Here is a 26,661-nt window from a genome sequence, read left to right on the forward strand (position 1 = left end):
TGGGGCATTCTGAAATTGCTTATGTAATAAAGAGTATAATGGGGAAAACAGAGTCACCTTAAAACCCTGACCAAAAACTAATGCAACTGCTATTCTAAAACTTATTTAGTTTTTATTTCCATAGACGAAAATGAGGATGAAATTGAGCTTTGGAATACATCGCAATAAAGGCATGCTTTACATATTACTATATTTAAAGCTTTCATTTTCCTGACACATTCATCAGCAAGTGATGATCATTTCCTGGAGCCCTACTGTGGTGGCTGCAGGTTTTCATTTCATTCTCTATTAATGAGAAGCTGTCTCACACCTTTAACTGAACTTCTGCAGTATGCTTAACTGGAATCTTAATTTCCTTATTTTTACTATGTATGTAGACTGCAAAAACACCAACTTTTTCTAATTAACTTAAAGAAATGTTAAAAGTGTTTAAGGTGAACACTCACATGCAGTACAAGGAAACACAGCAGTCTGACTATAAACTAGCTGCTTTGTAAAGAATATGTCAAAGTGAAATGAAACAACATCATCATTTCAAATGTTTTGAAGACAATGTCAACTGTACAAATCTAAGTACTAAAAGGAAACAAATCAATATAAAACACATCACACACTAAAATGCACAGAGAATTAACAAATTTAATTTAAATTCCAACTAAAGATAAATGCAGTCAAGCAGGGATGGAGAACCAAAAGCAACTGTGGCCATTATGTGTTTGAAACATTGGGCTAAGGACACGAGCAGTTTGTTTGTTTAGATTTATCTGCCAAAATTTGCATAGCAGTATTTTGCAAGTGATACATTTCTTCCGTGTGTTGAATCCTCAGAAAATAAAACACTTTTCATATTGATAGAGCTATGATTTTAAGGCCTATCCTAAATATATGTAAACTGGTAGCCCCATTCAAGTGTATCAAAATCTTTTCTGAATCTAAAACTAATAGTGCCATTGGGTGCTCTAACAGTGATGAGGTATATATCACAGTAAACAGGCAACACAGACTGAAGAAAACATGCTGACCCTTGATAAATGTTGTGAGTATCTGACAAGCACAAATACAAACCTGCCACCGTGTTTTTGAAAGAGTCTTCTTCCTCTAACCTTCATGGTGCATCAATAGTCTCATGACAATGCTATCCAGTCATTACCTCCCTGAAATGCCAACTGCCCTATACAAAGGTCCTGACATGCTTTCAGATATGCAAAATGCCAACTGTGTGGCCAGGGGTTAAATAGATTGCACATTAGGCAATAGCAGCTGGTTGTCAAACATGTTCAAGGAAAATTCAGAACAGGCATATGGGCAAACACAGGAAAGGGAGCAATAACTGAAACAAAAGATAAAATGCAAGAAACAAACATAACAATATTTATTTATATAGTATACTTTCATACATGAAAGTAATTTAACATGCTTTACAAAAGTAATAGTTAAAGAGAGTTGCTAAAAGCAAGCTAAAAGCTGAGGAACAGTTTTTAATAATTTTTTTAAGATAGTATCTATGAGAACGTCTAGCCCAATAAACAAATGCTATAGTCAGATAGCCATGGAAGCGAGGAAGATGAAAATTCTAGCCAGCAAGATGTTGGAGAAAATAAACCTCTAGGGCAGGGGTGTCAAACTCCAGGCCTGGACGGCCGCAGTGGCTGCAGGTTTTCATTCTGACCCTTTTCCTAATCAGTGACCAGTTTTCACTGCTAATTAATTCCTTTTCCCTTCATTTTAATAGCCCTGTTTTTAAGGATTCAGTCCTCTGAATTGATTTGTTTCATCATGAAATGGCAGCCAAACAGAAATGAGACATTAAACGAGCCAACTGATGAGCAGCTAAACTGGGATTTCAAACTCCAACCAATTTCACTCCAACCAATCTATTAATGAGAAGCTGATTCTTGCTGTTAATTAAGCCCATTATTTCATTTTGTGGCCTGTTGCTGCTCTCATTCTGCCACAGCCGACATTTCCAAAACTATTGAATTTCAGTTCATCAAAATGTTTTGGTGACCTGAGAGATCAATCTTACCGAGACCTTCACTTTTCTTTATTTTCAGATATTGTGTGACGGGTACAGGTGAGCTGGTCATGTGGCGGCTCGTTTTGTGTCTCATTATTGTTTGGCTGCTAATTAAAAAAGAGACAACTAATGGGCCTGAGTCAAGTTAATTAAAATTAAAGCAAAAGAAGTTAATTAGCAGTTTGACACCTATGCTCTAGGGGTTCCAAGGCCAAAGGACAGCGAAGCCCCTTTATACTTCATACATTATTGTTTATGAAGTAAGAATAAAGACATAAACATGCAGGAAGCTGAGATTTCCCAGTAGCCAAGAATAACAAATGCAAAGTTACTAGGCAGAAGCTGACATCACAAAATAGGAAAATATCTAAAATGAAAAGTAGCAAAGCACTAGACCAAATGTAGAAGGGCTTTTAAAAGGAAAAAAAGTGTCATAACAGAAAAGGTACTAAAGGGTATGCTATTCTTTTATTCCCCCGCCCCCCATAGCATACCTAACACATAGGAATATCATATTTCAATCCTTATTTAATATTCTCACATTTAATATTTCTTGCATGTAATGTTATTCAGGGTGTTGTTGAACAAACATGATTCTTTTTAGATAAAAGTGACTCTATTTTGATTTTTGCCTCTTTTTTTTACAGTTATATTTAATTTAGAAAGTGGTCCAAATCTGATATAAGTATGTACAGATGTCTATCCTGAACATGATATGCATGAGCAGAATGAAAAATTAAAAAAAAAATAAAAGATAGATTCAACCTGATATAGATATAGAATAGATGTTGGTTACTGCACTACTTCATATCATTTCAGAGCAGGACATCTACAAATCTGTCAGCTCATGATAGCAAGGGGTCGAAATGGAAAACAACAAACAGTAGCTGTTTCTTTGAGTGCAATCTTCACGGTACATAGAATCCTGTGGAGAGAGGAGCCAGAACTGCTGGGAAGTATATTTTACAGATTTGAATATAAAACAGTAGTTAAGAAAGTAGTCCACATTCTTTCTAAAAAAGTTGTGATTCCATGTTGTGTGTTGCTGATCACATTTCTCTAAAAAGATCAAATCTGTGTCACTTAAAAGTGAAGAAATGGGATTTGAGTTGCAGTGTGAACTTAGCCTTATATTGTTTTCAAAAATCTAGCTCAAGATTGTATGTATTGCGCTGCAGTGAAACTTTAGGCTCTCGTGGCTTTACAACAGCACCACTGCTCTCAACAGTATGACATCTTGATGAAAAGAAATAACAATCTAACACAACATAAAAGACAATAATAATTATACAAATTAAACAAAACAATCAGGACATGATTGCACTGGATCATAACAAATAACTACAAAATTAACCACAGTGAAACTATAAAAAAAAACCTTTACTAGTGGAATCCTGACAAATCTGTGACACTCTTCTTCATTCAACACTTTTCTTGCATGTAACATTTTTTTAGTTGATTCCGAGCAAAATTCTAAAACAGGTTGTTACTGTAAAATAAATCCAAACTGAACAGCAATTGGAAGGGGAGGTTAACTTCAGAATTAACCTTCTGCTTAAATTTTGAGTGATAAGAAGGTAGAAGGTTAATGAGAAAGAGGTAACAAAATTCAAGGTGCAGAACAAGAACTGTAGTGCTATAGTCAAATAAAAGCCTTAAATTAAAAACAGTGCTCAATGAAAAAAAAGATGCTTCTTAACTGTTGACAGGCTTCAGAATTCTTTTGTGTCAGGTCTGGTACAGTAGCTATTAATGTGAGCCTGATCATTATTGGATTTTGGTGCATAATAATTTGTACATACTGTACATTACTTAGTTAATTTTCTTTAAAAGTACTTGAAACATTAGTAATGCTAAACATTAAATTTATAGATGGCTCTATGATGTATTTTACATGCTAAGACCTTATTTGTTTTGCTGCATGTTCACAGTCAATGTTGTAATTAAAGTAGAAAATTTGTTGTAGAGGCAAGGCAAGGGCACATTGAAAGGGACTTAAAAGGTTTGGTGCATTTTTGCAAGTTAGGTAGGTTAAGAAAATGGATGAATGGATGGGTGAGCGGCTGGTTGGAGATATTGACTTCATAATTAAATAAATGAAAAATGTCAAGTATATTATTAGCAATAAACAATTAATCACGACACTCTAGACATTGTACAAAAAAGTATCACTCTGAACATGGGTTAAAAAAAAAAACTCCAAGGGTCACGCACACAGGCCTTTAAAATGTCTTTGATGGCTGGAGCCAATGGTTAAGAAAGCGATGACTTCCTTTGCCAAAATAAAGTTATAAATGTGCTGATTAAGGAGAAAAGATAGCCAGAAATCACACATTTTTTGAATGAAGATTATACAAAAGCTTCAGGGATCCTCAGGAATGCTACAATAGAGAACTACACTTAAGTATCACTATCCAAGGCCTAAGAGAAGGTTTATGGATGTGGTGAGAGAGGACATGCAGGTGGATGGGTGTCACAGAACAAGATGTAGAGGACAGGAAGATATGAAAGAAGATGATCCACTGTGGCAACCCCTAACCGGAGCAGCCAAAAGAAGAAGAAGAAGGATACAGGCATGGCACAGGTTTTTGCTTTGTTCTTTTAATCTTTTTATTTAAATATTATTTTTCATGTTTTTATTGATTTTGTTTTTACTTTTGTTTTGTATGTATTTTATGTATTTAACATGGTGTTGTTTATTAAATATTTATCAGTTTTATTATGTATTATGTCAAGTGTCTATGTCTTAGTGTTTCATGTCTCCCATACTCTGGGAGACTGGCACCAGTAGTATTGAAGTCAATATTGAAGAAGTATCAACAGGGCTGAAGCCTGCATGGTGAGTTTGGAGCTCTTCCAGTGGTGAAGCCAACTCTGGGGAGCTACACCAAGGTAAAGTTAAGGTCCGACTGATGGTTTTGAGGCCTGTATCTCCCTTTTTTTTGCTTTGTGGCAGAAGGCTACACTACAGTTGCAAACACATATGTCATACATTGTTTCATCATTCTAAAGAGAGTGATTTGCATTAATGTATCTCTTGCAACAGCCCATAGCTTGAATAAAGATTCTTGGGGTAAGCCATCATTATATTTAATTTTACTTATGATTTACTTATGACTCAGCCCTTTCAAATTCCAGCTATTGATATTCAGTTAGCAGTCTTATGTGTTCTTTCTTACATTCTTATATATATATTCATGATGTATGCATTATGATAATGATTGTGTCTGCTTAAAAACAAACAAGCAAACAAACAAATAAATATTGTTTTAGTAACTAAGATCTCTTACAGTCCAGCCTTCCACCTTGTTTTGGGATTGTACCATTTCTGGCTAACCTGCTTTTATTAAACGATTCCGTAATTATGAGCGTACTAATATCAAATATATTTTATATACAGTAGCTTGAGAAGTAAGCTTTTCTTCTGCTTACTACAGTTTCTTTTTTATCATCTTCATACAGTTTTTGCAGACTTTTTAAATACTTCTTGAAGATAATAAAACTTTGCTCATGTATTAATTTCAGAATAGTTTATAACTGAATGGTACTGATATCAATTAAATATAGTGAAGTAATGAATTTTTTCAGTAAAACAGAAAACGTTAATAAGTAATTTATTTTTCCAGAGGTGAATACGTATGATTTTTTTTTTGACTAGACTTGTGAATTTACAGCACATATTGATTTATTACATCTAATATGTTAAATGTTATTTATTACTGCCAGTAACATCATGCTGTATACGGATCTTAAATTGCACCCAAATTAAAGACTTTAATAAAGCATTCTATTTCTAGTACAAGTTTTATACTCATAATAAAACATTTTATTACATTCTTAAAGACGTTTTTATTGCACTTTCTATTCAAACGTTATTTGTTAGTTTATTGCTTTATTTTTCAATTCAAATAACTGTCTTTCTTTAATGTGCATATTCATAATTACTGATTAAATATATAACAGAATGTTTATAGAATCATGCAATTATTTATAGCACAACAGACACCCATCCATTAATCAATTTTCATTGAGGCACACAGCAAAATTTCCAGCTGAATTGTATACATGGAAAAATCCTCATCATTTTAAAGGACAAGTTTAAAACTGGTGATTTTGTCATGTAACTGCCATTGTAAATACAGTAATACTTAATTGATAAGGTATTTTCCTGTTACACTGTATTGTATAATTCACATCTGCTTATCCTGAGATATGACTAGCTACAATTTTCACCTAAGGTACTTTAAATGTACTCTGAACAGTACATATAGTAATGGCCAATGTGAATCCCATAAAATTAACATGCCTGTAGCGAAATCCTCTGCTATCCTCAAATAATATTCAGTTCTGCTTTTCCATTTAAAAGGCTTACTTATCTTACCCTTTTGGAAAAGAATAACTGCTTGCACAATCCCAAGACAGATACTGCTTCCACACAACAACATTGTGTTTATGTCAGTATTTAAATCCCTTAACAAAGTCGTCTGGTCAGAGACAAACAAAAATAGGTTAAACTACAAGGTCACCTTTGTAAATTTTTGTAGATGGCATAGAAAACTAACCTAAAAAATGCATGATTATCCTAAACACAGGATAAATGTTCACAATTTGAATAAAGTGTCACAGTTCTTATAATTAGGATGTGATTTCAGAGATCATGTGCAAAAAAAATACATTTTCCCTTCATATTAGAAAAATGAGGAGATTCTACAAGTGACTTCAAACAACAACAACAATAATAATAATAATAAAAATCAATTTATACTCTCATTAGTACAACACATAGGAATTACCTGTTTACAGAAACTCATTTCCAGAAGACTAGCAAAATGCAATTCATTCTGAATACCATTTGGCTACATATTGTTATTAAATGATTACACAATATGGCCTGGAGGCAGTTCTGCCTGAGATCTTCATTAATCTAAGACACATGCAGGTTATGGACGCAGAGTGAGCCTGGTGGATGCTGTGAAATCACACTATGTTCATCTGGCATGCTATTCTTTACTCTTGACACTCAGGAATGTATTGCAACTAAGGCCATGTAATATTTTTAATTTCTTGCACAGTAAATTCTGCTGGAAAAATGCAAAATAACATAAGTATGTACAATACTGCATTTAGGAGTATGTATGCAAAAGTGTGGAAAATGCTGTATTTGAGAACTTTTAATTAGGATCCATTTCTGAAAGAGTGCTATTAACAACTTTTGGATCATATAAATACTGCATGATACAGTGGCAGCAGAAATGAAAGTAAGAACAGTATTTTTTTTAAGTATTTACAAGGACTTTTACAAATTGTTTCTGTCGTTGCTAAGAAAATTCTAAAAAAATACCTAACTACTGGTAATAGATTTAAATACACATCCTCAAAATTACTTATTTTGCAGCTAAACAGGAAAAGTAAAGTGTACTGCAAGTCTACATTTAACTACCAGACCCACTTATAAACATACAGTAAACATATTATCATGCTTTCCTTACCAGTTACCATTTATTTATTTTTTACTTTATTTAATCATCTGAAAAAAGATTAATGCTCATACACTCTACATTTTAAAGAACATTTTCATATAGAATTCCATGCTATATGCACTTCACACGTACAAGTCAACTCTTTCCACAACTGAAGCCAACATGTGTGAGACCAATTCTTTGAATTGATATTATCACTGCTCATCAGCTGCATACTGAAGGGTCAACATATCCACAGTGAAGCTGAGCCTTACTTGGTGTTTAAAGAGGCTTACTATAAGCCATTTTAATTACCACTCATGTACATTACCATCATGACCATTGACTGCTGCAGTGTTCAGTCTCTGAAGCTCCCAGTGCAGAAACGAACAAAACATTTATAAAAACTGAACAAACAAAACACACAGATTTCATAAACAGTCTTATAATAAATATGCTGCACATTCCAACATGGTTAATATTAGAGTTGGGTTAAGGTTAGTTCCTAAAATGACTATGCTGTGTTTGTTTAAATATGATACCTTAAGTAAAAATATTTAAAATATAGAGTACAAAGACATTGCACTACTCTGTAACACAATTTTAGATTAGTCTGCAGAAGGATTGGCATTTGGTCAGAACCTGGGTAAATACTTGAGATCGAAATTTCATTGCTATCTGTAACATTTCTGTAAATAATTATTCATTCTTAAAGCACATTGATATTGTTTTATTTGAATTATTATTATTATTAAATTTCTGAAAATGAATGTCCTGAACTTTCCAGACAGACTTGGCAAATAACTGCCTCCCATTCCTAAGTGATGGGTGAACAGTGGATATATTCATTCAGTGGTGTGATAACAAACAGATCAGATGGCAAGGGAAGTAAGCTCATCAGGGTCACTTTTTAAGTCAGTAACGACAAATAAAACTTCAGGTTTATGTTTATAGCCCACATCTAAAGCATGAAAAAATAAACTAAATTGAACTGAAAATTATAACCACATGAACATACTGTATATATTCAAGACCTTATACTCATTTTGAATGCAATAGCAAATGTTAGCTTTATTTCTTGAAATAAATTAGTAACTTGTGTATCAAAGTTTTCCCTTTATGTTTACAAAACTTTGTTTAAAGGGCCTATGCATCATATCCCTGGCTATCTCCTGACAACTTAAAGCTTTAAAATGGTCCAACTTTAGAAGTTTTCAGTCTCACTGGACCTTCAGATCAGAGAGCACCGCTCTCTTCAGCGCTAATAATATTGCCCAGGGTTTGTAGAATGTATTGTAGTACTGAACCTCTTTGTTAAATGCAGTTTTACTCTGTTGGTTTGTCTCTTTTACTGTACAGTATTCCCAAAGGTCTGTGTTTTAACCTTTACTTTTCCAGCTCTCATTATAGATTTTTAAAGAGGTCTATTTTTATATTTTTCTTTTTTCTTTCTGCATTTTGTAAATCACTTTGAGGTACATCATTTGTATGAAAATGTACTCTAAAAATGTTGTTGTTGTCATTGTTGTTGTTGTAAGCATTTATGGGTACATGGGTTGGCTGCAGGGGTGGGCTCTGGTTGGAGTGCTTTGTCGCATTCAAGTTATAATGCCAGTTCCTTCCAGCATGGATTTCTTGTTTGTTTTTATGTGTATGTTCTTGTCCATAGGAAGGGTTGTTGGAGGGTATGGATATTCCAGGGGTATTTTCAGTCCTGTTAAAGTTTTCTATTTTTCTATTCTATTTTTAGTTATAATTTCGAGGGATGTAGAGGTGTTTTTTGTAACATTAGTCCTGTGATTTTTATTCAATACTTAGTTTCCTGGTGGGATTGCCGTAACCCACTGCTGCCACACTCTGGGCTGCAACCATATCTAATTTCTTATCTCAGCTTTTAATTTCTCCTACACTTTCTTTATGGCTAATCTCTCAGTAGCCTAATTGAACATTTAAGGCTCTGGAGCTAAATTGGCCCCCTTAATTGCCTGTGGTGTAAAAAGTGTATTTCCTGTTTATGCAAGAATCTAAATTGCTCAATGGAGATGTGGGTAGATTTTGCAACAAGAGTTATTTTGTCACTGTTTTGGCATCTCCCAGCTCTAAGAAGAAAGGGGTGATCATTCTTACGCACTTCAAATTACAAGCTAAAATATTGGACATGTGGTCTGATCATCTGTGTCAGTTCTGTTACATGTTAATTGGGTTTGGTGAGATAAAGATGCGTGTTGTGTGTGGTGTATGCTGTAATACCTTATCAATCAAGCTTTCAACTGTACAATACAAGACAAATTTTTAAAATGAAAGATCACAAGGTCATTTTTGTTATGAATGTGAGTGCGTTTATGAATATGGATGCTTGATAAGATCTCATCCTCTGCTGGTCACTACGTTCCACGCTCGACCTGCTCATTGTGCAAAACTGCCTCCAATCTGAATGTGTTTGGTTCCTTTTGTTTGCTTAACCCCTCTGCCGAGAGATTCTCACTTTTTTCTCTTCACCATCATACTTATTGTAAAATCCACTATATTTTTATTTCTCAATTGTTGGCGACATTCATCTTTAATGGAAGTTTGAATCATGTGTCACTCTCAGATCAAAACCTGCCATTGCTTCCTTTATGTGCCGTCTGCTGGCAATTTGATTGCTCCTTACTTTAGTTCTGTTTGAAGCTGTCCTCTGTTTCAGAGGAGTTTATAGAAATACATTCAGAACCTTTTGGTGTCCCATGTATGGATAGATGACTGTAAAACAAACCATTTGTCATTTTACAATTAGATATACAATTGGCACAGCCTGTAAGCAGAGGCAAAAAATACAGGAAATGGAAACCCATTTCACATTTTAGAAGAATAGCTGCTTTGTGGACCCAGAATATGAATCAATGATATGAATTGAAACTCCCTGCTCTTAAAAAGGGGTGAATTTGACATTCACTGCATAAGAACTAGATAGTATGTCACTTGTGTCATGTCTATTAAACTGTTAGCAGTAAAGTTGTGGAAATGTGAGGCATTCACATCCATCCTGACCTTAAAAATAAGGTGGGCATCCTTACTAATAACCCTCTATCGATGAATAATAATTTTTTAGAATTCTACTCTGAACTTTTCCCTGGAAATTCTAAACATCCCTTCATTGAGCTTATTTCTTTCAAGATAAACCGTCTTTTCCCAAAGTTGTTGGTAAAACTTTCAGCTTCACATCACAATTACTTATTTTTAAGCTAATCCATTCCAATTAAACTGTTTTTATTCAGTCATGCTATGCAGTTATATTTTGAATATAGTTGCTTCTCTGTCTGAACCAGTCTCTCTTGTTGCAGACAAGGCTTTCAAATGTATGAAATGGAAATTTTTTACTAGGTTAATGGGTTTTGCTTAACATTTTGCTAATATGGTTAAAACTTTATACTCTTCCCCAAAGATGTAATTCTTACAATCTAAAATTAGGGTTATTAAATACAAGAAATGTAGTGAACGGTTTGACTACAAAATCAGAAATGTGCAAACGTTTACATAGAAACGTGAATTTAGTGTCAAATGACAGCAACTGAAAACTTTGCAGAAGGTAATGTGATTCTTTTCGTATTCTGCTTTGCACCATAAGGTCACGTGTACTGCACTGTGCATCTAGAATGTCTGGTAGCATGACTGAAAGGCTCAGCAATTTATTCCATGCTTTATACTTATTTAGACAGCTGGTGCTTAGATTTTGGAAGGTGGGGTTTTAAAGGTGCAGCATACCTTTCCTTGTTTGCTACTAGAACGGCTTTCTCTTTTTCCCATTTTTGCCCTCTTGCTATATGTTCTTGCTCTATCTCTCGCTCGCTCCATGTAACAGCTGGTTCTACTGGTTTCTATTACTTTTTCAGACATCTCAATTTAATGTGTGATAAATGGAATAAAGTAAAAAAGGATTTTGTACAGTGGATGGGGTGGGCTTTATTTAAATAGATAAAACCTATTTATAGCTTTGCAGAGTATGGCAGTTATTAGTTAACTTACACATGTGCTCATGTCCCATATATAAGGAAGGGCTATACTTAGAAATGCTGGTCATTCCTTTGCTGAGGAATTCTACATTCTTTAAAACAGAGAGACACTCCTATGCCCCAATAAAACGTATTTACAAGACCAGTGACTGCTGCCACACTAAGTCACTAGGATATGAAAGTGTTGATCAAAGTTACAAAATAAAAAATAAAGAGCTAAGACAAGAAGAAAAACATTTTTGGGCTCCTAGACCCTAGATACATTTGGAAAACTGCATTCCAGTAGGAACAATGAGAGAGAAAATTTGAAGAGCAAAAATTAAGTATTGAACCACATACAGTAATTGTTGAAATACGGAACAACACAAACAAAAAGCAGCCCAGCTGCATTTAGCACCATCAGTCCTTAGAACTGTTAAAACAGCATGTGCTCACTGACATCAGCAACTACTTTATATGATGATAAACACTGGTTATTGTACTCACCACATTATTCCCAATTCTAAAAACGTTCTGTCGCTTCTTTTCTTATTGCGCCTAAATTACATACTCAGGTATCTATCTATGACATTGCTGCTTCCATGCCTGTATTACAAAAGGTGCAGCTGCCTGTGCAGGAATATTTACTGAATTTCTAAGTTCTAATTGTATGTATCATTAGAGTGTGCAAAATGAGGAGGACACCATCCCATTTTACCTGAGACAGTCAGTGGTCACATTTTTATAACACTTGATTTGTGAAATCGACCTGCAATTTGTCCAGGGGGCAAACTGATATTAGTATTGATATCCATCGTCTACTACAAAGCACCATAACCTTAAATTAAACATGAGTATTTAAAAGTGTTAGGCAGACTCTTGTCTCCTTCTCTTCCCCTTTGTTATCTTACTCCAGACTAGCAGTCATTAAAATGAACGTGGTTCCTCACAATTTTATTAGTGTAATGTTGTCTGATACTGGAATGATGTTGAAGACACTGGACTGATGTTAAATCTTTAATATGCTATTTATGAAATAATATAAGACCCTCTATTAAACACTTACCTTTAATCCATGAAAGGTCTAAGGATGGGTGTCTTTACTTGTTTTAGAACTGTATCATTAGGCATTTATACTTCATTCAGTTTGGATCTGGGTAGACACCCTCAGTTAATCCATCTTGATAGCTTTACATTAAATCCAATATAGTTACTCTTACATTCTTCACTATTCTTCCTTTCTGTAGTCTTAAAGGATATTCAGGATTGAATTATGTTCCCATTATGTCATATGCTTTAAATACATGGCTCACAGGGTTATAAAGCTTCTTGATTTTTGCCCAGTCTCACACCTCTGTTTTCCACAATTTGGCTTTGTGCATTGGTGGCAAACTCATCTCTTTCCTACTTTAGATGTGTAAGGCTATTCTGACTCAGAGTGATATTTATAGTGACTTCATGCTCTAGAGTTTCCCGTCACTGAGGTCCAGTTATAATCTCCCACTTTCCTTTTTTTTCTTTTACTTACAGCTTAGCTGTGTTAAGGTGAGCAGTGTACTGTCTTCTCCAAATCCTTATCAGTTTCTCTATAACTTCTTTTGTTCTCTTTCCTCTACTACTGTAGGTCTGTAATTGTCTATGTGTAAGGTATCTTATAGACCCCTAACAATATTCTTAATCTGGTTACGTGGGCTTCCTTGTGTTTCCCCATAAGTCAAGGAAACTGATTTTTAAAAATATTACTTTTTTCTTTTATGAACCCAATGCATCCAGTAAGCATCCATAGACATTATACAATGGGCCTAGATATGGATCCTAACTGTCATCTACTGTATGTATAAAGCTTACTTCTGGCACACTTTTTTTAAATGTTCTGAGAAAACATACCCCTTTATGCTTTCTTATTTGTCTAATTTTCTCTCTTCCATTCTTTCTTTTCATATATCTCTTGTAGCTCAAATATTAATTCTCTTGGATTGTCCTTCTCTCTCTCTCTCTCTTGCACTGTTATTGAGCAGAGTTTATTCTCTTTAGTTATAATTGCTACAGAAACCAAATTAGCCTGTCACTGTTAATCCCCTGACTTTCTTTCTTTTACTTTAAGAAAATCTTCTTTTTATAATTTATTTTTACATGAGGTTTCTGCCTCATGGATTAACAGGTGGTTTGGCCCCAATACGCAAAGGTTGAAGTCATTGGTATAGCTTGTCCGAGATCAGATGGCATGTACAGCTTGAGCATTGGCATTGATTATTTTCTTTGCTCTTTCTCTTAGATTATGGAGCCTATGCAATTGTATTTTCCTTCTCTCTGGGTAGCTCAGGCAGTCTATGACCCTTAGTTTATCTTTTGCTATTTTCGTATAGGATTTTTTTAGTGCTGATTGGTGGATTTTCATACTTTTGTTAGTTTTAATTCTCCTTAAAAATGATTGTCTTGTCCTGGATCTAATTTTGTACTTATTATTTGATTGGTAAAAATAATTAAATGACAAAGATAGAAAAAAATGGTGCACATGAAAACAAAAACATAAAATGGTGGTGAGCATAAAAAAACAAGGCAAATAAAACTAAAAAAAAATGATGTGTCCAAAATAATAGCAAAGTTATAAATATGCCGAAACAAAAAAAGAAGTTATTTCTGACAGTAACAATATAACACCTGTAGAAAAATGATTTTGTGATTCAAAGTAAAAATATGACAATTGTAATACAGTGTTTTTCTGATTTAGCTGATAAACAAAGACTGAGGGTTATTTCATCCATATTATACGCTAAAAGTTTAGCAGAAAAATAATAAAATTATCCATGACTTGTGCTGCATTGTACAAATAATACATTATTTTAGAAACATTGGTCAAGTTAATATGATGTTAACAACAGTGATCAGACAGTGTGGTCTGATGGCAAAGATGTTGAAAACCATAAAATAAACTGACCCATAAATTTTTGGAAAACATGAAAGTTTTCCAGGAAGAAGAAATGAAAAAAGAAATAACTGATAAATGACAGTCTCAGGAAAATAGAATAAGAATTTTCATGAGACTATAACATGAACAGGGCGGCACGGTGGTGCAGTGGGTAGCGCTGCTGCCTCGCAGTTGGGAGACCTGGGGACCTGGGTTCGCTTCCCGGGTCCTCCCTGCGTGGAGTTTGCATGTTCTCCCCGTGTCTGCGTGGGTTTCCTCCGGGTGCTCCGGTTTCCTCCCACAGTCCAAAGACATGCAGGTTAGGAGGATTGGCGATTCTAAATTGGCCCTAGTGTGTGCTTGGTGTGTGGGTGTGTTTGTGTGTGTCCTGCGGTGGGTTGGCACACTGCCCAGGATTGGTTCCTGCCTTGTGCCCTGTGTTGGCTGGGATTGGCTCCCGTGACCCTGTGTTCAGATTCAGCGGGTTGGAAAATGGATGGATGGATGGATAACATGAATATGAATTTACAATTATAAAATATTAAATCAGGATAGGAAGATGGCAAAACTGTGAGATGAAGATATCACAGCAAGTTATGTAACAATCTATAAGCTGTGTGTATAGTAAGAGGGAAAGTAATATGCATGGAATGATACACTGCAGAAAAGATACAATAACTTTAAGAAGAAAGTTATAAGTCATGAGTGAGAAATCAGAACACATGGCACCAAGATAGGAGGTCATGTCTTGGTGATAATATATTTGGAAGCAAAGCAATAAATTATTGAAATAGGATAATATTAAGTTGTGCATTTGAAATATTAGATTATGAAGGCTAAAAGCAATAAATTATTGAAATAGGATAATATTAAGTTGTGCATTTGAAATATTAGATTATGAAGGCTAAACAACATACCTTAAATAAAAGACAACAAGGTGAGGGAATGCAATATGTGACTGTAGATATAAACTCTTATCACCTACGCTATGTCACTGTCTCTTGTGCATGACTTACTATTTCTTTCCCACAACCTGCCATCTTATTCATACAGACAATTTGTGGCTTAATGATAAGTTTGAGGTGAAAGAATGATTTTCTTCCTTATGCCTAATGCTTTTTGCCACATGCAGTAAGACTTTAATAAAAAGCAATGCTGGAAAAATAAGCAAAACCTGTAGAAATGAGAGTTGGTTTTTAAGAAAACTGATAAAAATTGAAACATTGCCAGTGGAAATCTTTAGCACATATTTGTGATTGTTTCTCTTATTTTGGGTCTTTAATATTCATCTTTTCCAATTGTAACTGCGATAATTAATTGTAATGTTCATTAGAAGATTGCTGGTATGATTTGAAATGTCTGCGTAACTTGTCCGCAAAAAAGAACTCATCCAACGACTTAACTGAGGCATCCATAAGGAGACGATTCAAATGAAGCTTTGGTAACCAATGAATTTTTAGTAAAGAGGATAGTGAGAAACAATGTACTCACCAGAGTTGGTGACCCCCTTTAAGTATCCAATGACATTGTGTATGGTGCCATATTCCATGCGATTTTCAATAGCTAATATGATGGTCCTTTTGCCTGGAATTCAAGAAAACATAAATATGAGGGTCAAAATATATTTTACCAGTAAGTGTGGACTCTTTATAGTAAGCAATAAACACAAATTCTGGCAAGCAGGCTCAATGGAATGTTAGATTGCACTTAGTAAGCTGTGTGGCGGACAGCCGGGACCCATGCCTGGCTGGGATGCCCCTTTGACACTAGATCCAGGGAAGCAGCCATTGGATTCACGCTACATCCCCCGGAACACTTGGTGGGAGCCCCCCTGAGTTGCATCGGGGCCACAGGCATGGGAGTTCGGAGCTCATCCCTGTTGGGTTCCGTGGCCACTGTCAGGGGGAGCTGCAAGGCTTCCTGAGCCCATGTGGGCGGTAATGCAGCCACACCCGGAAGTGCAACCTAATTGAGGTTAATTGCCACATGAAGCACTGGGCTATAAAGGGAGCCTGCGGCCACTACTCAGGGCGCCAGAGTCGGGAGGAGAAGGACGAAGCTGCCCTCGAGGAGTGGATGAAGAACATTTTGGTGTTTGTGTGCTTTTTGGGACTGTGCTGTGCCTGTGGGACATGGGGAAGACGTGCCCCACAGGTGAAGAAAAATAAATCTTTTTGTTTAGTTTTCACGTGCCTCCGTTGTCAGTCTGTGTTGGGTCGGGCGCCTATATAGTGCCTTTCACAGCTAATTTTTTTCTTTTTTTTAACCCTTTGCCAGCTTTCCATACTGTGACATATATTTCCTTATATCCTTCCACACCATAATAATGGAGACTTCAAATCACAATTTATTAGACATCACTACTGCCACCAACACACATGATACTACATGTTATATATTATTTCCCCCAAAAGAACATACATAATCTAAATAACCCTGGAGGACAGAAAAAATAAATGGCAATTCAAATGAAGAAAGGCCTGAGGGAGAAAAAAAAATTAAACCAAACTGTCACAAGACTAATCAACTGGTCAAGATAATTTTACTTAAATAATAAAAATATGTGCATTCGTGTTAGCCAAAGATGAAATGAAAATCTGCAATATATGTGAGTGATAAACCACATTGACTGAATTTTGTTATTAAATATATTTTTTGGGCTATTTCAGCAAGAAACCAACAGTTAGAAAGGAACAAATACCTTGAGGCAACAATCTTGTGCTTTTAATCTCAGAAACTTGACTGCCAACCCACACTGTCAGGAAAAAAATATCTTTTATTTTTCCAGGTATTATTTTTTTTACATAACAGTGCCTTTCTTTCATGATATTATAAAAATGTCAGTGCAGCTGTGGTACATTTAAGTGTCAGCAGATGGTGCATAGTGTATAATAATGGTATATTGGCATAACAGTGCAGTCCTGAACGTTTTGGTCTTCACAGCATGGTGCAACATCTTAAATTGCATTACAAAATTCATCTGTTGAAATCTAACCTGATGTTTGGCCTATTGGTCTTTCCCTGGCTAAGTAGTATGGATCTTCTTATTACCCTCTCTATGGTGATATTCTTTAAAAAAAAGTTCTAATGATTTTCACCAGGGCTGACCTGTAGCATGGAGAACATATTTATATCACCCTTAATAAAGCCATAAGGTAACAGTGCTACAGGCTTTCATCTAGAAATACTTCCCCCTAGTTTCCACCAGTCTTCTTTAGTAAGTGATTAAGGAGTGATCTGAATTTTAGGGTTTATGTTTTCTTTAATGGGGGTTTATTTCTCTTTTATGTATTTTTTTCAGGTCTACAGTCATTAGGCTTTAACCCTTTTAAACCCACTCTACTTTCTCTAAAAAGACTGAATAATTTGCTCTTGCTGTTGACTCTCCTCTCTTTCTCTCAGGTGAGGAATGAATTCTGTTTTGTTAAGTTTGACTTGATTGTATGAAATTTTATCTTCTTCGTTGTATAAGTTAGACCTGATAATATGGAATATTCTCTTCAAGTAAAACTAAATAAAAAGTAAAAGACAGAATACTTCAACAGTGACAGGGTGTATGTATGCCAACAATAGTCAACAAGCTCCCTATCTGTAACACAGTCACTGAGGTGAACTTCACACCAGTGAAGTACAGCAAAATTTAAAAAATAAATAAACAACTTTAATTTAATTCCGGAGCCAATACTGTGCAAAAAGGCAAGTCCTGTCATCATATTTTTTCAGCCTGCAGCAGGAAGTATGGCTTCTTTTCATCGCAAGAGTTCTGTTTCTGAAGTTCTGTCAGAAAAAGTCATTTCATATCACCAAGGTCTAATACTTTAGGATCCATGCAATCGATGCTGGCCCCAGTGGCTGAAAGTGGAACTAATTCTAACGATTTCACCTTGTAAGTGGTGGGTTCATATGGAGTTTTCCATGCAGCAAATTCAGGCTACATTTGACTGGAGCAATATAGGTTACCTTGCCATGAAGTATTCACTGATGAACACCACTCTAACACTTGACTCTGGAATTGAGTCATGCATCCCTGTTTTGGTGAGATTTGACTATTTTCTTCATCACAGGAGTCTTATCTTTTCATATTGTTCAAGATCAGGACACATTAGTAGTTGCAGAGATCTGACTTAACAGCACTTTTTTCTTTAAGGTTATCAAAATTAGAACAATCAATCAGAGAACCCTGCATTAGTAAAATATCAGGCAGTGTGAAGTCCTGTACCCACCACATACCATGCAATGGTTTGACCATGGCGCGTCAAGTAATAGGACAGACCAAGGTGAGACATAGACAATATGGTACAAAAATCTAGAGTTTTTTTTATTAAAAACAAGGTGATGTCTAAAACATAAAACATCAAATGTTGTTGTTCAATCAGTGAAGTGAAAAATCACACTAATAAGTCAACCCATTTACAGTTCATGTGTGTAAGAATAAATATGATAAAATAAAAAGAAAACATTCCAAAAACAGACAAAAGTGATTAATTCTAGTTCTTTCTCCTTTACCCTTGTCCAGGCTGCTTGAAGAAACTCCAAGGACTTTCTAAGTTAAAACCAAAAACAAGCAGCACAAAAACTTACAGTCTCTTTCCCTTCACTAACTTTCAGGCTCTTCCATGAAATGATGGACTTCTACCAAAAGAAAAATACAGTGTAACTCAAATTAAATGAATGCCCAGCTTGCCACATTACCCTAACTGCTCTGTTTTGTAAGGGATAACCCAAGAGTATGAGTACACCATCCTGTCCTTATGCAGGCTGCTCAGGTGGTGAACACTTCACTGGTGAGAGACTATCTGCTGACAACAAAGACACCATCCGTTCCTATTCACTACTGGGATCCCTTCCTCCAATCCCGACGAACACATCACCCAGCCCCCTCCAATTATCTAATGCACCTTTATATACACAGCTCTACGCACCATAACCCAGAAGAAAGGCAACAAATCTGCAACCCATGCATGCAAGCCACAGACACTCCAACTCTTACTATTCTCCTGTAAGTAATTACTGTGTACCTCTTCTCTTTCGATGGCCCTTTTCTTATACCGAAACAACTCTACAATTGTTTCAAGTTGGGCTGGCTTCTTTTAGCAGCTGTTTAAAGCTGATCCTCCGGGTAGTATGTTGGACATCTCTGGGTCCACTGTTCTTGAGGCTGATCCTCCAATTAGCTGTGATCACCCAATCTCACTGAGAATGCACAGTGGTTGAACCAGCGGAGGGTAGTGAAGGCTGCAGAGATCTGTGGTATCTGGCGTGAACTTCTCCAGGCTAGTCGTAAGGCTGTCCTCCCTCCATTGCAAGCAATCTTGCTTCCATTTGGGAGACTGGTGTCACCACAACTAAATGGAAAATATGACTTGTTGTCCCTTTCTGGAAAGGATGATTGCCTGGACTGCGGCAACTTTAGGGGGATAACACTGCTCTCGGTACCGGGTGACAGGAACGGTTTGGTTTTATGCCTAAGAAGTCTACCATTGACAGCATCCTGGCACTGAGAGTTGACATGGAGTGCAAACACAAATATTGGCAGTTTCTTTGTAGCTTTGTCGATTTTCATAAAGTGTTCAACTCCGTTGATCAAGCTGCCTTCTGCGATGTCCTGCGTCTTCATGGGAACCCCCTGAAGTTGCTCTATATCATGGTCGGCCTGTACACTGAAACTGTGAGTGGTGTGCAGATTGGAGGCAGAACTTTTGTGTTCTTCCCAGTTGATTCTGGGGTTCATCAGGAGTGTGTTCTTGCTCCTATTCTGTTCAATGCTTGCACGGGTCCAGCGGCTGTGGGGTATCTGCTGGTGAAGAAATATTCACTGATGATGCTGTGATCTTCGTAGAGCCAATGGAGGCTCTGATTGGGGCTCACAAGAGGCAGAGCGAGAAGTCAGAGTATCTGGGCTTGCGAGTGTCCTGGATAAAAACCAAGATCCAGGCCTTTATCTGTCTACGGAGAGAATGTTGACCTTGTAGAGAGGTTTAATTACCTCGGCAGCAACATTCATGTCTCTGGTGACTTTCATATGAAGTTAATAGATGGATTGGACGAGCATGGGAGGTCATGAGGTTGCTGGTTGCTGGTATATCTTTGCAAATGGTCAAGGGTCCAAGTTTTTAGAGTCCTGGTGCTTCCTGGTACATGGACACTATCCAGAGACCTGAGACGAAGACTTGACTCCTTTGGTACTGTGTCTCTTCAGAGAATCCTTGCATACTACTGGCTTGACTTTGCATCGAACGAGCAGTTGCTCACAGAGTCCCAAATGAGGAACATTACCTACATTGTGAGGGAGCGTCAGTTATGGCACTATGGCCATATGGCACGATTCCCCATGGGTGAGGGCTCACAGGATCCTCATTGTTGAGGACCCCAGCGACTGGAGCACGTCAAAGGGATGCCCACGTAACACCTGGCTGTGACAGATAGATCATCATTTCCGGGAGGTGGGACTGGACCGCATGTCTGCCTTTGGAGTTTGCCAACCAGGACCCTGAGCTGTTATGTTGCGTGGTGGGTGTGGCCACATGCTGTACAACTACATGCTCTCCAAACTGACCTGACCTGACCAAATCTCCTGGTGCGCTTTTGAACAGAAAACTTCAACTTCACTGCCATCATGAACACATATAAGGTATGTTCTTGTAAAATGTTTGTAGGCAAAGGTACTGGATGCAACAGAGGACTCCATTCTTTGGTGGAAGAAAAATCAAAAACTGACTTCCAGAGCTCTCAAAACAGCAAATAAAAGTGCACTTGTGCCACCAGCAGTCCTTCTGAAAGCAGGTTCAGCATGTACAGGAACACTGGCACTCCACAGTGATAGTCATTAAACCAAGACAAAATACATATCCTGGAATCTCCATCCTGTGCCTTGAGTTTTTAAAAATGTTTGATTGCACTTCCAATTAGTTTTTATAAGCAGTTACAACTTTAATCCTTTCACTTTTGCATGGGTTATTTATAGGCTACTGTGTGCAGTGACATTTTTCCTTAAATATAAATTTTCACTGTTTGTTTAAATGGAAAAAGTACCTTATGCTTCTGCATATTTTATAGGCTACTTTTGGCAGTGAAGTGATTTGCACTGTTTAAAAAAATGTGTTCTCTGTTTAAATAAAAAAATCACAATATTTTCCAAGGATAAATGGATTTATACCATTTATTTGAATGCAAAAAATTGACTGCAATTGTATAAGTGTTTACTACTGGTATAGTTATTATTGGTTAGTTATTTCCATCCATCCATTATCCAACCCGCTATATCCAAACACAGGGTCATAGGGCGCAAGGCAGGAGCAATCCCTGGGAAGGGTGCCAGCCCACCGCAGGGCACACACACACACACACCAAGCACACACAATGCACCTAACCTTAATGTCTTTGGACTGTGGGAGGAAACCGGAGCACCCGGAGGAAACCCACGCAGATAAGGGGAGAACATGCAAATTCCACGCAGGGAGGACCCGGGAAGTGAATCCAGGCCTCCTTACTATGAGGCAGCAGCGCTACCACTGCAGCACCGTGCCGCCCTGGTTTGTTATTTGAGCAACACAGCATTATTTCTACATGCCAAAGAGTCACTTTCTTTGCTGAGTGAGACCTCCATTCATATACTTGACATTTAGCCAATCCTGTTAAAGATAGACATGCACAGTAATGGACAGATTATCAAGTCATAAGCAAGTCTCTGACAGTACCTAGCTGGAGGGTCAGTCTATGATTTTTTAGGGCACAGTAGAGTAATCTACCATCAAGTGTGATGTGGTCAAGATAAGAATTAGTACAGCACCTCTGAATATGATGCTATTGTTCTCTATCGTAAAAAAGTGACTTGCTCTCTGCAAGTTAGGGGAGGAAAACTGCCCCATATGAGAGAAGTTAAGTGCTTTGTGGTGTTATTGTTGAGTAAGGTAACAGTGATAGTAAGGCTGACCAACAACGATGAACAGTGACAAAATGAGGGCTAAATCTTCAGATATAGATTTTGTTTTACTAATCAGTCTACATTCTCATTTATACCTATAATCATGAGTACTGGGTTAGTGACCAGAAAGAATAACTAGTTCAAGCAGCTGCAAAGAGGATTCTACATAGGGATGATGGGTTCAGCATCTGCAATATTTTGAGCAGTTCAACCACATGAGAGGAACTTTCTGAAAAGATACACTGCCAGACAAAGGGGTTACATAATGAGTGCTTCCTAAAATTTTGCATGGCCCACTAGGAGAAGTTCTAGGGCAGACTCAGGATATGCTGATATTTTTTGGCTGATCCTGAAGTGATTGGGAATTCCACAGAAGCATCTACAGACTGTTGCTAGAGACAGTGTGGTCTGGTCTGGCTAGCTCAGTGTACTGTCAGTGTAACAAGCTGATGGAGAATAAGTGAAGAACTGTAAGCACGGAGGTGTATTCACTCAATCCACCATTCATTAAAATGTTCTTGCACAGTTCAGGGTTGTGGATATTAAAGCGTATCCCTGTGGTATTAGGAGCAAGGCAGTTACCAACTGTGGTCACTCAAACATAAGGTGAACACACATCCATACTAATTCATACAGGATTAATTAAGAGTATCAGATTAGTCTCACCTCCATGCCTTTAATGTGGAAGCAAAACCAGAAAAAATTAGAATAAATCTATATATACTTGCTTGAATGTGCAAACAGACGGTGCGAGTCAGAAGCCAGAAACTGAGATATGTTTATATGCCAAAATTGTTGCTAACAAGTGCCATGAGCCCATGGGTTAGCCTAAATTTTTCTGTTATCCATAAATCAGAGCAACAATGTAAAAGTTTTCCTGGTGCCACGAAGCTGGCGAAAATAAAAAAGACAGCTGATGCAATTCACTGGGCAAAGTGTGTGGGCGTAATAAATATTTGCCTAAAAAGAATTGTAATTTGGTTAAGGGCAACAAGAAGCGAGTTTGTTAATCAATCAACATCTATGTAATCAAAATCCTAAAGAGTGTTACATTTCAAAAGCTGGAGCTGGACAATAAATCGGATTTTTTTAAAAATGAGTGGTTTGTGTTATGTTATTGCATGTGCTCAATTCATTTACTGTACAAGGAATGACAAATAAATTGCCACAAGCATAAATTCAGATTCATCCTTCTATGTGGGCTTGTTGCTCCGGCATTAATCCTACAGTAAGATATGCAATGTGCGTGTAGAAAACCAATTATTTCCTCACAGACGGTGGCATCATTAGTAAGAGATATAGCATGCCAAGCCATTCCTGCTTTCAGGGGATACAGTTTTTTCCATGAGCTTACAAACTTGAAAACATCAGGCTTTGTAGCAGGCAGTCGGAAACATCCACAGCAGATTCACTATATTTATTAGCATGCAAAATTAAAATAATTATCAGCTTTCCTCTTTAACTCTTGGAGCATGGCATTGCCGTTTTTAAGCCCACACACTTTATGTTCTACATTTGCACTAATGTGTTACAGTTACACAAACTCCTTAATTTTTTCATAAGAATGTTTAAAAAACTTAAATAGTATTTTGTTCTTCACTGTATGGCAGTACAGTTGAACATATTGTGATTTCTGGTGAGGCTTATAAGTTTCCTTTCAATGTGGTCCTAATCAGAAATAGTGTCCCTGCACCGCCCCATTAACGTGTTGTCAGGTTCAAACAGTCTATGCAGCTTGAGGAGTCATGATGAAGAATTTACTAGATCTGGAATAATGAGCCTTGAGAATCAAGCCTAGTCCTACATGTTGACAGAAATAGGAGAGGAATGGCCTATTTGCAGAAGTGCTGAAATAACATATTTTGCATTATGGATTTGATATAAACAAAATTTGCCACTCTTTTTGACAGTGGAAATTTGGAAAAGTTACTTGCTACTTGTACTTGTTATTTGTATTCAGATAACATCATATCCCATAGCACTGCAAAGTTATACTGTATGGCACAAGGCATCCCCCTGTTTGGAAACGTAGTGTCCCTTTTTAAAAACATTTAGTCTCTTGAACCTGAACAATCTCTCAAAACGAGTATTGCAGTGGCAGTTATAGTTTTTCATTTTTTAGAAAAAAAACATATACACACACAAAGGCACACACATACATTAAATATATTACTCTGAAACAAGGATTAAACAATTTGTAACTATTGTAAGATGCTAGGGGTCACTGTTGCCCCTTCAAACCCTACAGACCGACACTAAGGAAACAGGTTAAAAGCACCAAGAATTCATTTAATATTTCTCTTCTTTAAATAGTGCCCAGAGCACCACAGCCACCACTAATACAAGTAACTATAATAACAATAAACGCAATTCTCTTTCTCTTTTCTCCTTCACACCTCCCAGCAAGTGTTGTCTACTACCTCTCGACTCTGGCTCCTTCATGTCCTGTCCCTGTTTCTTCTGGGCTTGCATCCTGTCGACTATGCAACTGTCACAAGAATAATACGAAGATATCAAAAAGGTTTGGGACAGATACCCATATATTGTGCCCTGACTGCAAAAGGGATTTTTTTTTAGATGTACAATAAACCCTCGTTTATCACAGTTAATCCGTTCCAGACTCTACCGTGATAAATGAATTTCCGCTAAGTAGGATTCTTTATTTATAAGTCGAATATTTTCGCAGTTAGAGCATAGAAACCTGTTTACGGCCTTCTAAATACATTTTTTAACATTATTAGAGCCCTCTAGACATGAAATAACACCCTTTAGTCAAAAGTTTAAACTGTGCTCCATGACAAGACAGAGATGACAGTTCCGTCTCACAATTAAAAGAATGCAAACATATCTTCCTCTTCAAAGGAGTGCGCGTCAGGAGCAGAGAATGTCAGAGAGAGAGAGAGAGAGAGAGAGAAAAAGCAAACAATCAAAAATCAATAGGGCTATTAGGGCTTTTAAGTATGCGAAGCACCGCCGGACAAAGCAGCTGCAAGGAAGGGAGCAATGTGAAGGTAGTCTTTCAGCATTTTTTAGAGGAGCGTCCGTATCCTCTAGTCCAGTGTGCGAACAGACCCCCTGCTCACACCCCCTCCGTCAGGAGCAGAGAATGTCAGAGAGAGTGAGAGAGACAGAGAAAAGCAAACAATCAAAAATCAATACGTGCTGATCGGGCTTTCAAGTATGCAAAGCACCGAGTGGGAAGCATATCGTATATCATTGAGGAGTTTTATTTAAAACATAATACATGCTCTGGTTGGGTAGCTTCTCAGCCATCTGCCAATAACATCCCTTGTATGAAATCAACTGGGCAAACCAACTGAGGAAGCATGTACCATAAATTAAAAGACCCATTGTCCGCAGAAATCCGCGAACCAGCAAAAAATCCGTGATATATATTTAAATATGCTTACATTTAAAATCCGCGATGGAGTAAAGCCGCGAAAGTCGAAGCGTGATATAGCGAGGGATCACTGTATTCAGATTTGAGTCCAGAACAGAGCTGATTAGAGATTGAGAATATGGCGGCTTTAAAGGCTGGGACAGGAATTGACGTCATCAGGACTGTAACTGGAAGTGACATCTTCAGGACCGGAAGTGATGCCATCAATGGAACCGGAACTGGAAGTGATGTCTTCAGGACAGGAAGTGACATCATCAATAGTGCCGGTGCCAGAAGTGATGACATCAATGGCGGCAGTACCGGAAGTGATGACATCAATGGCGCTGGTACCGGAATTGATGACATTAATGGCGTGATACTACTGTTATTCAGGCTCTTTAGCTGCTCCCCAATCGCACATGTGTGACACTATATATTTATGATTATTTATACATCTAAACCTTTACTTTCAGAATTATTTTTCATGATTGTCCTTGGTACATCTTCTGTTTACCACTGGACACAGAGAAACCTTACATTTTGTACACTAGATTGGATTTTTTGTGCTGCAATTCGCATGATAATTCACATGAACTATTTGTATTATACAAGAATACGACAGGTTCTGTGTGGGGTGTGGAAAAAAATTGGTCCCCTTAGGACATTTTTGAGTCAGAAATCATACAGGAGAAAACTTGTTCATGCATCTTTAAATACTCTTTGCAAAGAGGGAGCTCCTCCTTTCAGCAAGCTGATCAGTGTGTCTCCCCGAACAAAGTGATTCATATATTTTTATATCTTTTAGGACTGCTACATGGGATGAGCTGATTTATGATTATACACCTTTGACATATAAAATGATTGGTTAAAATTTGCTACACTTTTTATGACCTTAGTTTTCCCAGCATACGTGACTTGAAGTTACCGTATTCTAGGTTTTGCCCCTTACCAGTATCTAAGCTTCGGCCCATACCAAGTTCCTTTAAAGTGTATCCTTGATATA

The 26,661-nt window shown here is 37.0% G+C and overlaps 1 protein-coding gene across 2 annotated transcripts in view; it reads right to left on the bottom strand.

Moving 5' to 3' along the window:
- Positions 1-26,661, bottom strand: part of LOC114646412 (inactive N-acetylated-alpha-linked acidic dipeptidase-like protein 2) — a 1,943,185-nt gene that overhangs the window by 635,658 nt on the left and 1,280,866 nt on the right. For both annotated transcript variants that reach the window (XM_051923949.1, XM_051923950.1), the window contains one exon: positions 15,847-15,939. In XM_051923949.1, the coding sequence (XP_051779909.1) occupies positions 15,847-15,939 (93 nt within the window). The remainder of the gene's footprint in view (positions 1-15,846; positions 15,940-26,661) is intronic.

The sequence above is a fragment of the Erpetoichthys calabaricus genome, chromosome 2 (assembly GCF_900747795.2).
Source record: "Erpetoichthys calabaricus chromosome 2, fErpCal1.3, whole genome shotgun sequence".
Taxonomy (NCBI): Eukaryota; Metazoa; Chordata; class Cladistia; order Polypteriformes; family Polypteridae; genus Erpetoichthys; species Erpetoichthys calabaricus.